Below are 12,133 nucleotides of genomic sequence, written 5' to 3' on the forward strand. Positions count from 1 at the left end.
GGTGAGGCATCAAAGTACAGCAATACACAAATGACTATGGTAAAAATAGCCATAAGAGTATCTGGAGGTACGCATTCTTGGTTTCCACAACTTGGCTGTCAAGAAGAGTATTGCACAGGTGAAAGGCACGTGCATGCATTGAAAACCTATAATGTATCACATCATGTACGGATGACTAGGAATGGGAAACTAAAAGTTGAACACTGACCAGTGCACATTGAACACATGAAAACTTATCCAGAACATAAAAAAGCCGAATTAAAGTACCTACCTGCCGTGGTTGCTCAGTGGCTATGTTGTTGGGCTGCTGAGCATGAGGCTGCGGGATCGAATCCCGGCTATAGCGTCCACATTTCTATGGGGGCAAAATGCGAAAACACCTGTGTACTTACCTTTAGGTGCACCTTAAAGAACCCCAGGTGGTCAAAATTTCTGGAGTCCTCCACTACGGCGTGCCTCATAATCGGAAAGTGGTTTTGGCACGTAAAACCCCGTAATTTATTTTTTTAAATAAAAGTATGGGTGACAAGCGGCTAGCGTGTTCAAAATGCATAATGAAGCATCACAATAAAGCAGTAACAAACAGGACATAAACGCAAGCATATAAGAGATTAGGCATCAAAGTACAGTGATAAACAATTCAATACGATAACTATGGTTGTACGAGTATCTGGAGGTACACATTTTTTTTGGTATCCACAACTGGGCTATCAAAAAGAGTACTGCACAGGTGAAAGGCACATGCAATCATTGACCAGTTAAAATGTATCACATTATGTAAGGACGACTAGAAACAAGAAAATAAGAGTAAGCAATAAATATCAAAAGCACATGAATAAGTGCAAAGTGAACACATGAAAACTAAAAAAAATTTATGAAGTATCAGTGACAAGCATCCAATGTGTTAAAGTATGCAGCATCACAATAAAAGACGGAACATAAAGAGTGAATATATGAGAGGTGAGAGATCAACATACTGCAATATAGAATTGGACACATTGAAAAAGAAAATAAAGAATAATAGTATGAGTACCTGGTGGAATGCAGTATGCGCAACCTGCTGACATTTTCTTGGTTTCCATAACTTGGCTATTGCGAAGATTATTGCCCGGGTCGACAACACATTAAATTTAAAAGCAAAAGTATGTATACAAAAGTAAGAAAACAAACATACTCGGAAAACATGCTGCCTTGATGTGCTGGTTTGTAGTATCACTGTGCCTTCATGGTGCAGACAGCACATCGACGAGCAAAATGAACAGATAGCATAAACATTGCTCCTTTGTTTCTTTTCTTTGCCGATGTGCGATCGGTACTCTGAAGCTGCAGTGAGAAGGTACCGAGTATAACAAAAAGAAAAAAATAATCATTTAATTCCTTAATGACATTCAAAATCTTTATATACATGTCCGCTTGTCTTTCCGTTCTCACTAGTTTCATGAGTGGAACAAGTGACATTGCAAACAGCTCGATGTGATCTGTCGGCTTTGTTGTTTCGAGAGCACTGGTGACACGCTGAAGCTACTGCGCCAACAAATCGTCTGCATTTACCTTTCTTTTCCTGCTCGTAGGCGTGCCGGACGACGTCACTGAAGACGCCTGTGCACGAGGTGCAGGCGTTGCCGCTGGCGGCGCCGACACCTCTGTCACCACCACCACCTCCTCCTCCTCCTGCCCCTCCAGCTCGTACACGTGCACGTACTCCTCATTGCCAAAGTGGCACATGTCGTCAAAGAGCTCTGCAGCAGTGGGCCCTTCCTCCAGGTTGTTATGGCTTGCTGCGACAGGTTCCTGCTGGCTCAGCATTGGGAAGTTCCCTGATGTGCTGATGCATTTGAAGAAAGAAATGTTCGTTGTAGATACTTTTCGTTGTAAATATTTCAAATGATGCAAAAAGCAATGTGGAAATAAAGTTCATTACCTAAATTGTATAAGTGCTCCTTATCTGAAGTGGTCACCCAAAGATATCAATAACACATGGATACACATAACACTTTAGCATCATCATTTACTTTTATTCTAGTTTATATTGCCATTCCGTATAGTAGCACATTCTACATTTCAGTGAACACAAGACTCTTCCCTTACTGAAGACAGTTAATGCTTTAGAACTAATGTTTGTTATCCTGTAAATAAGCTATATTACATACAGCCATACACTACAGCCGTACAGCCATACACTGCTGGCAAATGCAATGTTAGAGTAGTCCAAGTCTTTGAATATTTAGAAATGTGCTGTGTGCAGTAACATTTGTATCTGAAATTGGTACACTGAATTATTTTATGCATGCTAAAGAAATATTACAGTGCCATTTGATGAAAATATATGCTTTACAAACTAGCTATAGCCACAGGTCCCATCCATTGAAGTTAATTGATCCATTAGCAGCCGATGTTACAAAATACATGGAATTCATCACACTTTAAAAGATTGGCTTGTCGTAGAAAAAAATTTGGCTAGGGAAGCGAGTCAAATGAGATTCTCCACACTAGGTGTGCAATTCGGGAGATTTCCAAGAGTCTGCGCGACTGACTACAATGTTGCACCTTTAGCACCAATGGACTGAATGTGGGCACTCGCTAGAGCTACTGGGCTGAGTGAGAAGCACCATATGGAAGAAATCATGTTAGAAGGCCTCGGATGGTGGTTTGAATTTCTTGGCAATCATTGAAATGCATGGTTCGCCATGCTTATAAACTACATGCGAGCTAGACATTCGTCTTAGTTTTGCGGACCGAATAACACTACGTTGATCATCATCCACGTATTTTTTATGAAATTCTGAATCTCGCAACAACGGCAGTCCAATAGGACAGTTTAACATAGTGAGGCGATGCACGAGTTGTCCTCCTCTAAGCGACAAAATAACACGCCATTAAACTTGCGCTCTCGTTTCCATTGTGTTGCGAAGAAACATCAGGAGCTCGAAGAAGGGCCACGAACATTCGCTCTCTTCTTCGGCTCCCGCTCCGCTCTTCGGCGGAATTTGTCGCGAAGCGACTTCAACCGTTTTAGTACGGCGGTGACACCGTCTGTGCAAAAGAGTAGTTCCATTTTACGAAAATTTCTCAAGCAGCAGCGCAGAATTCAAGCAAGCTTCCCTTGCACACCGGGCAGAACTATCGCTACCACTTCCCTCCACAAGGCAGCTGTCTTCTGTGGATTTTTGTGGTCCCTGTGGCGAGAGAGCCACAAAGACAGCCGTGCCTCTACAGCGGAGATTAGGCTCTCGTTATCGATGTATATATCTTCCGCTGCTGCCATTCTTGTGTAGTACGCGCACCGAATAAAGAACCAACTTGTACGCGAATCGATTGCGTTGCTATCGAAACTGGCACCAAAAGTTACAACCTACTGGATGTTTAGGAAGCAGCACCTTGTGATTGGTCCCTGCGGGAAAATGTACTTCCGGTCTAGCAAACAAAATCTAGCAGAAGAAAGCCTTTCTGTACCACGCTGAAGCCTCAATATTTGTAACCGTAATTTTTTTGTTTTGAGAGCTGTTATATCATTGAAAAATCGAAAAGAAGCACTTTCTTGCATGACATAAATAGGCCTCAATGAGAGTTGCATGTACCAAGCCACAGCCGTGTGGCCAGGCTGGCCAGGCGCGCCGACGCGAGGCAGGCCGAGCGTGTGATAACAGAGCGGAGCTGTTCCCTGAGATCACGCCGCGTTTTGACGCGTACGAGCCATGTCGCACCGTCTGCGCATGCGTGGGCGCGTGAACGCGAGCTGGCGTGCGTCCGCAAGCGTATGTGTGGTCTCGGCTTTAGAGGATGCTTTTCGCACTTTCTGGGGAGTTGTACTGCTATAATTCCGAATTAGCAAGCCACGTTAGCGACGCACGCATACCGACACAGGTGCTCCTCATTAGACAATTTTGTTGCATTCACAAAATTTATGTAGTTTACCGGAATTTCAGTCGTAACCAATACAGACAATGGAAGTAATTTCGAAATATGTTCTTGTGTTGCTGTATGTTTGTGCTGAAATGTTTTAAGGCTATAATGCTCTTATCTGAAATTCATCAAATTGCTTACTTGTACCTTTGGTTTGGGATTTATTTCAAGCCACTTTAACACCAGGAAGCACACCGTGTCATTTTTGATATGCTACACTTGATGCTCCAAAACTCTTAATTAGGGGCTCTAAAACGCATGTTGAGCCCATACTAGTGTTTTTATATGCAGTAAACAGACTTTACTCACAAATAGATCAGTAAATAAATTACGAATTAAGTATTTACTGTACTATTCGATTTTTACTAGGTTATCAAATCAGTCTTCTTTGCACCAATGCACTCTCCATTGCAAAATATGCGCGGGAAAAAGCTGTTTTCATTTTCTCTGATGTGAACGGGTGATCAGCATTTGTGAGGTTAATCCACTAAATTTCAGGTTTTATTGCTTCACAAAATGTTTCCAAGTTCTGACAAAAACTAAATACAATAGGAGCTTCCATAGTCAAAGTATTGGTTTCACTTGAAATGGTTCGAATGACCCTATTCGTTTTATACTTTTTAACAGCGATCGCAGTACCAGTATGTATCTCTATTTAATAAAGTCTCACCGTAATAGGACATACGTTTAGCGTACACTACCACGCATTATCTCGTCTAAGCCTTTCTCGTGTTGTGCTATCGCATTGATTTACGTAGGTGGGTAATCCTTCCTCCGGAGTACGTCTTTCATATACTAGATCACGGCAATAAAGTCGCTGTCCAGGCTCCTTCATTTTCTAATTCTTACCTGCCACGCGCATCCAACGAGTCGAATCAGCGAGCGCATCAGCTGCAACTACTCGAAACGACCACGCGTTTTTGAATGTCCTGGCTGACACTGTACAGCAGAGAAATGAACATTGTTTTGCATTTTAGCTTGTACATGTGCACGTTTGCGCATAAATTGCAATTTTCTTTCTATCATACCTAATACTGCAAAAGCTGGAACTGTGAAATGCCTGGCACATTGTCTCGTACAAACCACTCTTCTCTGTCGTGTCAATTATACTTACGGTACTTGAAATAAATGAATGAATCAATGAATGAGTGAATACTGCTCCTAACTCGCAGGAAAAGACATCGAAGGTGTCTGCAAACCAATCACGAAACGGCGCGCGATGGCCAGATCGTTCGGGGCCCTCTTCAGAAAGCGGTTTCTGAGCCTCTTGCGGAGCTGGGATCTCCTGGTAGCGTTTGGCCTTGTGCCACTCTTATTGCTGGTGCTGTTGACGTGGAGTTCGGGACATGGGCAAGAAAGTCGTCAGTTAGTGCAGAGCCAGAGTCAAGGCGGGACCGTCGAAATCGCAATAAATATGGACGTCCATTTTCTGGGATCCACCGTGCTGGTTGGTGAGTCACCGGCCACCGACGTAAGTCGAAACCTGCGGGCACTCGTGGAATCACAAGGCGGCCGCGTGCTCACCACCACAAAAGACGTGCGGAAGGAGCTCCAGGAAATCATCGAGCAAGACTTCTCAGGTTACCTCAAGGAGTACGCCATGATCGTGGAATTCAAAGAGAATGTGTGAGTATATTGACCCGATTTATGCCGTCGAATGCGGTTACAGTACTTTTTTTTTCGAAGAAGTCGTCCCTAAGGCACAGTAAGAAAAGACTAGGAAAAAACAAAATTACAAATCTCAATGCGATCTCGCGTGACGCACGAAGCCTAAAAGAGCTGTACAGGGCTACGTCTTGTACCGAGACAGGTGGCGTCATTCTCGACGCAGCCTTCCCACTTGCGGTGCTGTGTTTGCTACTAGGTTTCCTTGCATGATGCTTATTACGGCGGAAAAGGGGAAATAATGGCGAATCCATGTAAAGAACATCGTTTGAACCGCAGGAAGGACTAATCTTTATTGCGGTTTGAGCACCAGTACCTAGACTCGTGCTAGTCGGTATGGATTCACACAGCGTGAACCAGAACGAACGCACAGGTTTACGAAGGATGAGCTAACAATGGTACAGGGACGACGCACAAGAAAATAACTTGCCAACACTGAGCAACAACTCCTCATCTATCCAGGAATCTTTCCTTTTGTACGCAGAACCGCGCACTTGACACATGAGACACTTCCAATCCCAGCATCATATACCGTACGCGTTCGTCACCCGTGTTCCAGAAGCGTTCATATACGTTCTAGTCATGCTAGGGAAGCTTGACTTCGTATCTGTTGCCATTCTGCTCTCTGAAATACGACGCGAGATTAGGCAAGCATTTTTGTTAAAAACCGAACAGGTGATAGATAGTGTGACGCAGCCTGCGAGTGCGCATCTATGAGACACCGAAACAGCAGCTCTGGAACTATAGTGAGGAGTGTGCAGGATTAAATTTTTTATTTATCACACATATTTTCAGTGCTCTAGGCCAATGCAGAAATAAATGATTATACATGTGCAAATGGTTTCAAAAGATACATGACTTGCGATTCATCCGAGGCCACCTAAGCACCTCTTATGAGTTGTGAATGCGAAAGCAGTAATGTCGACTTAAAAGCCACTGAGTGGTACTTGGAGCTGTGCCCAACTGGTCCTCCACGCGGGAAAGCCAGCGCGTTGCGACACTTGGCAAACGCATCCTCGACAGAACAAGGCGGGTGAACTTCGATCCATGACATCACACCACCTTGCCCAACTGCCATAGGATCTAATGGGGACGCTCCCGAGTAAGCGGCGGTGGTTATGACGTCACCGCTTTCGTGATGCTGCGCTTCGCATAGAAACTTTGGCACAAGTAGCACGATGTCCTAAAGCTAGTGCGTAGGGCCACGTTTCGCCCAGTGGGTAAGTCAGATCGGCTTTGGAGCCGAGTAGAGGCCAGAAGTCGTAGATTTGAAACACGCTACCGCCGTTCTTCCTTTCGAATTTATTTCCTTTTTTATATAGTTATGTCTTCATGGGTATTGTCGAGGCATAGTACGCAGGGAGAGCTTGTGCGGATAACAAAGGCTTCCGTGAGCGAGGTTGACGTGGCGTTGCCCGCCGGAGATGCCCGCTCCTTTCACGCAACACCTGGCCCGTCAAAGCCAAGCAGGTGTGCCCTTTCCTCGCTCGTTCTGCTTCGTCTAGACGCGCACATGGCGTCACGCCGTATCCAGTGATAATTTAGGCGCCGTTTCACTGCTACAGACGCTGGCTTTTTCGTTCAATGGAACATTTGATGCTTTTGCATAGAAAAACATGTTTCAAGGCAGTGCTAAATGCCGTAGTGTGGGTGATAGCAGCGTCCAAAACGAGATGGTCGTCTCCAGCTCTGGGAATGCGCGATGTGCTGCCGCGCTGGCAGCATAGTTCAGGAGCACAAAGTGTTCAGATTAAAGCTCACAGCCTGGTGAGCATGGCGATGAAAGGGTAGGATAGAAGAACTCCCCCGGAAGGCGTAGTGCTGCTCCAAAAGCATCTCGGCAGGCGTACAGCGCAGATACTGCTTCAGTGTAGCCCGCAGACTCAGCATAACCAGTGACACTGATGCGGACCGGTGAGTGGGGTCAGGCTGCCCTCAGAGTGAAGTCTTGATGTAGGGGTAAAAACGTTAAAGACCATTGGCGATGGGGAGATATGTCCTTCTGCGTATGCCTAGGAGGGTCAGGAGGTTATCGAATAGTGTCGATTCAAACTGGCGTCCTCTATCGGCTGTAATAGTAGATGGTCCGCTGTATCGCGAAATCGAACGCGTTTGCCGTAGTTCCAGTACAGACGTCAGGCAGAAGGAAAGCTTGCTATTGGGTAAGGTGATCTGTGCAGGATAGGACGTAGATGTTCCCGTCTGAGGGCGTCCAGGGCCCCACAATGTCAATGCGTACCTTGTAGAATCGTTTAGGTGGTGGAGTAAACGAGCCGAAAGCTGCCTTTCTGTGTTGATGAACCTTCGATTGTGGGTATAAATGACAACCACTCGCCCAGGCACACATATGCTTGGTGAGTACCCTCCAGACAAAACGTTTTGTCCCCAGATGTTGCGTGGCTCTGATTCCAGGGTGGGATATTTTATGAAGGGATTCGAAAATGTTACCCGGTAATTGAGTGTAAAGACTGGACGGGGGTTGCACGTGGAGACATCACAAAGAATAGGGACGGCACAAGGTGCAAAGCGGTCTTTGCGCATATGTAAGGCACCAGGTTTTCCACGAAGCGCAGTTATCTCTGTGTTGTTTTGTTGCTGTGCAGCAAGTGCCGAGAAGTCGATCTAACCGGGTTGTTGTCTGCAGTGCTGAAGAGGCACAGCGCGAGCACGCGTCCGCTGCGGCATTGTCCTTTCCGTGCACTTGACCTATATCCATCGTGAACTCCGCGATGTAGGCGAGATGACGTGTTTTCCGTGGTGAAAACTCAATAGAATTTGACCGGACGGCGAAGGTGAAAGGTTTGTGGTTTGCCTTAATGTGGAGGTCTCGGCCCCCCATAAAGTGTCTGAAGAGACGTACAGCCATGTACACTCCGAGGAGCTCTCTCGCGAATGTGCCGTAGCAGGTGTCCGTTGGTGAGAGCTTCTGCAAAAAGAAGGCAAGGGGTTGCCAGACATTATCCACGAATTGTTGAAGCACCGCTTCCACTGCAGCATAGGACGAATCACTCATGCGGCAAAGTGGGGCTCCTGGTCTCGGATGGACGAGAAGGGTTGCCTGAGACAGCTTAACCTTGATGGTGTTGGATCTGGATGACAATCCCTATTGCAGTCCCCTACATTTTGAACCTTGCCGTTGGGTGCGGGAGATGGCCGAGGTTGAGGAGGCCTTTGAGATGAAAAGTGGAGGTTTATTTACATTATTTACAGTGAGAGTGCAAATAACTTGACAGTCAAAAAGTCATTACGGGCCGCCAGCAACTCGGACGCTGCGGCCCGTGGCAAGAAGCTCGAAAGAGAATAATGAAGGAATGCTCCCCTGCTGCTCCCGGTCTCTGGTTTTTAACCCCTTCGGTGTGTCGAAGTCACGTCCCGTTCGGCCAATCAGCGAGCCTACTCAGGTGTCGGCATTTTTGGCCGATCGGCGAGCACGCTCAGGTGTCGTCATTTTCGGCCAATGGTAGGCGCCCGCGCGAGTGTACGTCCCATTCGGCTCAGAGCGTCACTCCTTGGGCTCCATTTGTCCGTGGGATTACTTGTCCCCGGTATTGCTTTCCCGGTCTGCAACTGCCGTCACAAAGGTGGATGGGGGGATTGCTACCAGTGTTTCACGGTGTATTACAGCCGTCTTGCCTCGGGACCCACGTACCTGGAACAGTGCCAGGCTCTCGCTACACTTTCGGGAAGAATCAAGCAGTGGATAGCTCCAGATGCGGCGCACGAGGTGGGGGACGCTAACTTGTTTGGACGGGCTGCGTCTCGGGAACGCGGTAAATGTGCTTCTGCATTCCTTACTTAGGTGTGGCGCAATTCGATGTGGTCTGGTGAACTCGAAGGAGGCTCAGGAAAAGGTCCCGTATCTAACAATGGTATCATAACCGTTTAGTGCGTCTGAGGACCACGTGAGTTCAGTTTCCTATTTGTTGCCCTGGAGTATGTCCATTAGGGTCAGGAGAAAGGCGTCGCAGTGAGGGATGGAGCGGTTGTAGAATTCACGTGGTCGAGAAAGCCGCGTAGTTTGAGAATGAAAGATGGCTGAGGAAAATCTTGTATGGCCTGGAATTTTAATGGTAAGGAACGGATGCCATTCTTGTCGACACGATGACCGATGAAGTCCATCTCGAGCGCGTCGAACTCGCATTTCACCTTATTGGTGATAAGGCCGTATTCGGCTAGCCGTTGAAAGAGTTCGCGCAGGTGTTGACTGTGTTGTTCTGCGTCGCGACTAACCAAGCAAATAGTCAGTGTACGCGAAACAAAGACAGTCGTCTTCTCACTGTGTCGATGAATCGTTGAAAAATTTCTGCAGCATTGAGAAGGCAGAAAGGCATGGGCACGCACTCCAAGAACCCAAATGGCATGCCGGTTGCCCTCTTGTGAATATCCGCTGGTTCTACAGGAATTTGGTGATAAGTACAGTGTAGCAACCGACGGAGACAAAAGAGGCATACAAAGTGCACAGAAACAACGCTGACTTTCCAAAAAAAAAATTATTTTTCCAGTGCTTAGGAAATGATTGGCTAAGGGAACGCCAAAACAATTTTGGCAACACGATTCAAAGTCATCTAGGCGTGCATTGTAGCGAATGTCGGTAAAAACCTTTCTTGAACCAACGCAAGATTATATCTATGAGCAAATTAGGACTTGCGAAATTATCCAGACCGCCACAATTTCATTTGCGGGAAATAACCGTGTCAGTTTTCCCTCGATAGCCCTTTGGGAAAAAGAGCTGACCTACCTTGATTGGAATACCAGGATGTGATATCGGTATAACCAAGTGCTTTGCGCATGTTTGATCTTGTTTTTTTTGGCCAAGTGTTCGCTTGAAAGCTAGCTGTGCACCAGCCAAATAAACATTTTTGTTGAAAGTCAGCACTGTGTCTGCGTACTTCGTGTGCCTCCTTTGTCTCCGTCGGTTCACACGCTGTAGTCTTTCATTAGGTCTAACAAGCACAACCAGTTACTCTACTCAACTTGATGGTAAGCCTTCACCAGGTCGATCTTCGAGAATATTGCTGCTCCATGCAGTGGTGCAGAGAAACCTGCAATGTGCGGAAGTAGGTAATGGTCTGGTACACGGTAGCATTGCTGAGCATACGGTAATCTCCGCACGACCGCCAGTCTCCACGAGCTAGCACCATGTGCAGTGGAGATGGGCAAGGGCTTGAGGAAGGCTGCAGGATACCGAGTTCAGGTATGTGTTCTAATTCGCTGCGTACGTTCTTGCAGCGATTAGGTGGTAAACGACGAGCGTGAGCATGGAAACGCGGGATGGTTTTATGATATGGTGAGTGACGTCATGTGTCAACTGCAAAAGGAAGTTGGCCGGTCGAAGAAGAGGTGATAATTGCTCAACAAATTTTATGTGGCATGACGTCGGCAATAAGCTGTTGACTGTTAGAAGTGGCACTTGCGAGACTCTATCCAGCACAGAAAGGTGTGTCGTAGCATCAACGAGGTGTTGCGGTGCATGTCAACTAAAGCAGTGTAGTGGCAGAGAAAACCCACACCGAAGACGGGGTAGGCAACATCAGCAATTGCAAATATCAATTGGAATGTCCTGCGGAGGCTGATGTTGAGGTATTGTGCTTGTTGCACATTGGTTGTTGCCCACGACACAATGGGGGTTTTATTGGCAGCCTGTAGTCTTGATTGGACTTGCCGGCGCTTGCGAATCGCAGCTGAGGATCGGATGACACTTACTTCCGCACCAGCATCGATGAGAAAACGCAAGCCTATGGTATTTTCAGTCACGAAGAATAGGCGGCTGACTTCAGCCCCAGCCTCACTCGCCACTTCTAGTGGTGCTGCGAGGAGTTTGCCTGAAAACTACAGGGTGCCGTTATTGCGTTACTGATGGTATGATGATATCACCATGTGCCTTGCCGTCATGAGGAAGGCGAGCAGTTGCACGAGGAAGAGCGGCCGCGCGTCGAGTAGATATGGCGGCGGTCTAGTCGGGCAGTTTCAAGATCTCCTCGGGGTATTGATCCCGCGCGCTTTGCAGGAATGGCAAAAGTGGCACAGTGGATGCATCTGAACGTTCCGCTAGTGAAACCGCGGGACCTGATGCGTCCATGACGGAGTCGGCAAGGTGGGCGAACTGAGGCACGGACAAACTGCTAGCAGTCACCAGAACCATGGTTCTGATGGATGGTCTGCATGGTTCAACGATTATCGAAGCAAATATTGATCGAATGTGGTTGCCTTGTTTCCTAGGAGCTGTTCAAAACAGCACAAGAGCTGCGAATGTTTGCAATCCCCAAGCTCTTCAGCTCGAAGAAGCTGCTGCAGCCGTCACTGTTCCGAGTCTTTTTGCGTTTGATGAGGTCATTCGTAAGGATGTTTAAAGGGTGTGTCGCTGGGAGTGGAAGGATCAAGTCTCGCAACTCAATGGTAATCTCGAGTGGCAGCGAGGATAGGAGATGGTTAAATTTTTCAGTCAGGCACGTGACTGGCGCAATGGCGAACTGGCTCTTTACTTGAGCGATACGAAATTGGGGGTCCTCTGGCCAGTTTTGGGGTAACTTCAGCGCAAGAGCAGCCACGTTACGCTGTGGTGCAG

At 47.0% G+C, this 12,133-nt stretch overlaps 1 protein-coding gene across 4 annotated transcripts in view; it reads left to right on the forward strand.

Moving 5' to 3' along the window:
* Nucleotides 1–12,133, forward strand: part of LOC139049592 (phospholipid-transporting ATPase ABCA3-like) — a 420,980-nt gene that overhangs the window by 264,404 nt on the left and 144,443 nt on the right. For all 4 annotated transcript variants that reach the window (XM_070525151.1, XM_070525150.1, XM_070525152.1 and 1 more), the window contains one exon: nt 5,076–5,529. In XM_070525151.1, the coding sequence (XP_070381252.1) occupies nt 5,076–5,529 (454 nt within the window). The remainder of the gene's footprint in view (nt 1–5,075; nt 5,530–12,133) is intronic.

Source organism: Dermacentor albipictus, chromosome 9 (assembly GCF_038994185.2).
Source record: "Dermacentor albipictus isolate Rhodes 1998 colony chromosome 9, USDA_Dalb.pri_finalv2, whole genome shotgun sequence".
In the NCBI taxonomy this organism is placed as follows: domain Eukaryota; kingdom Metazoa; phylum Arthropoda; class Arachnida; order Ixodida; family Ixodidae; genus Dermacentor; species Dermacentor albipictus.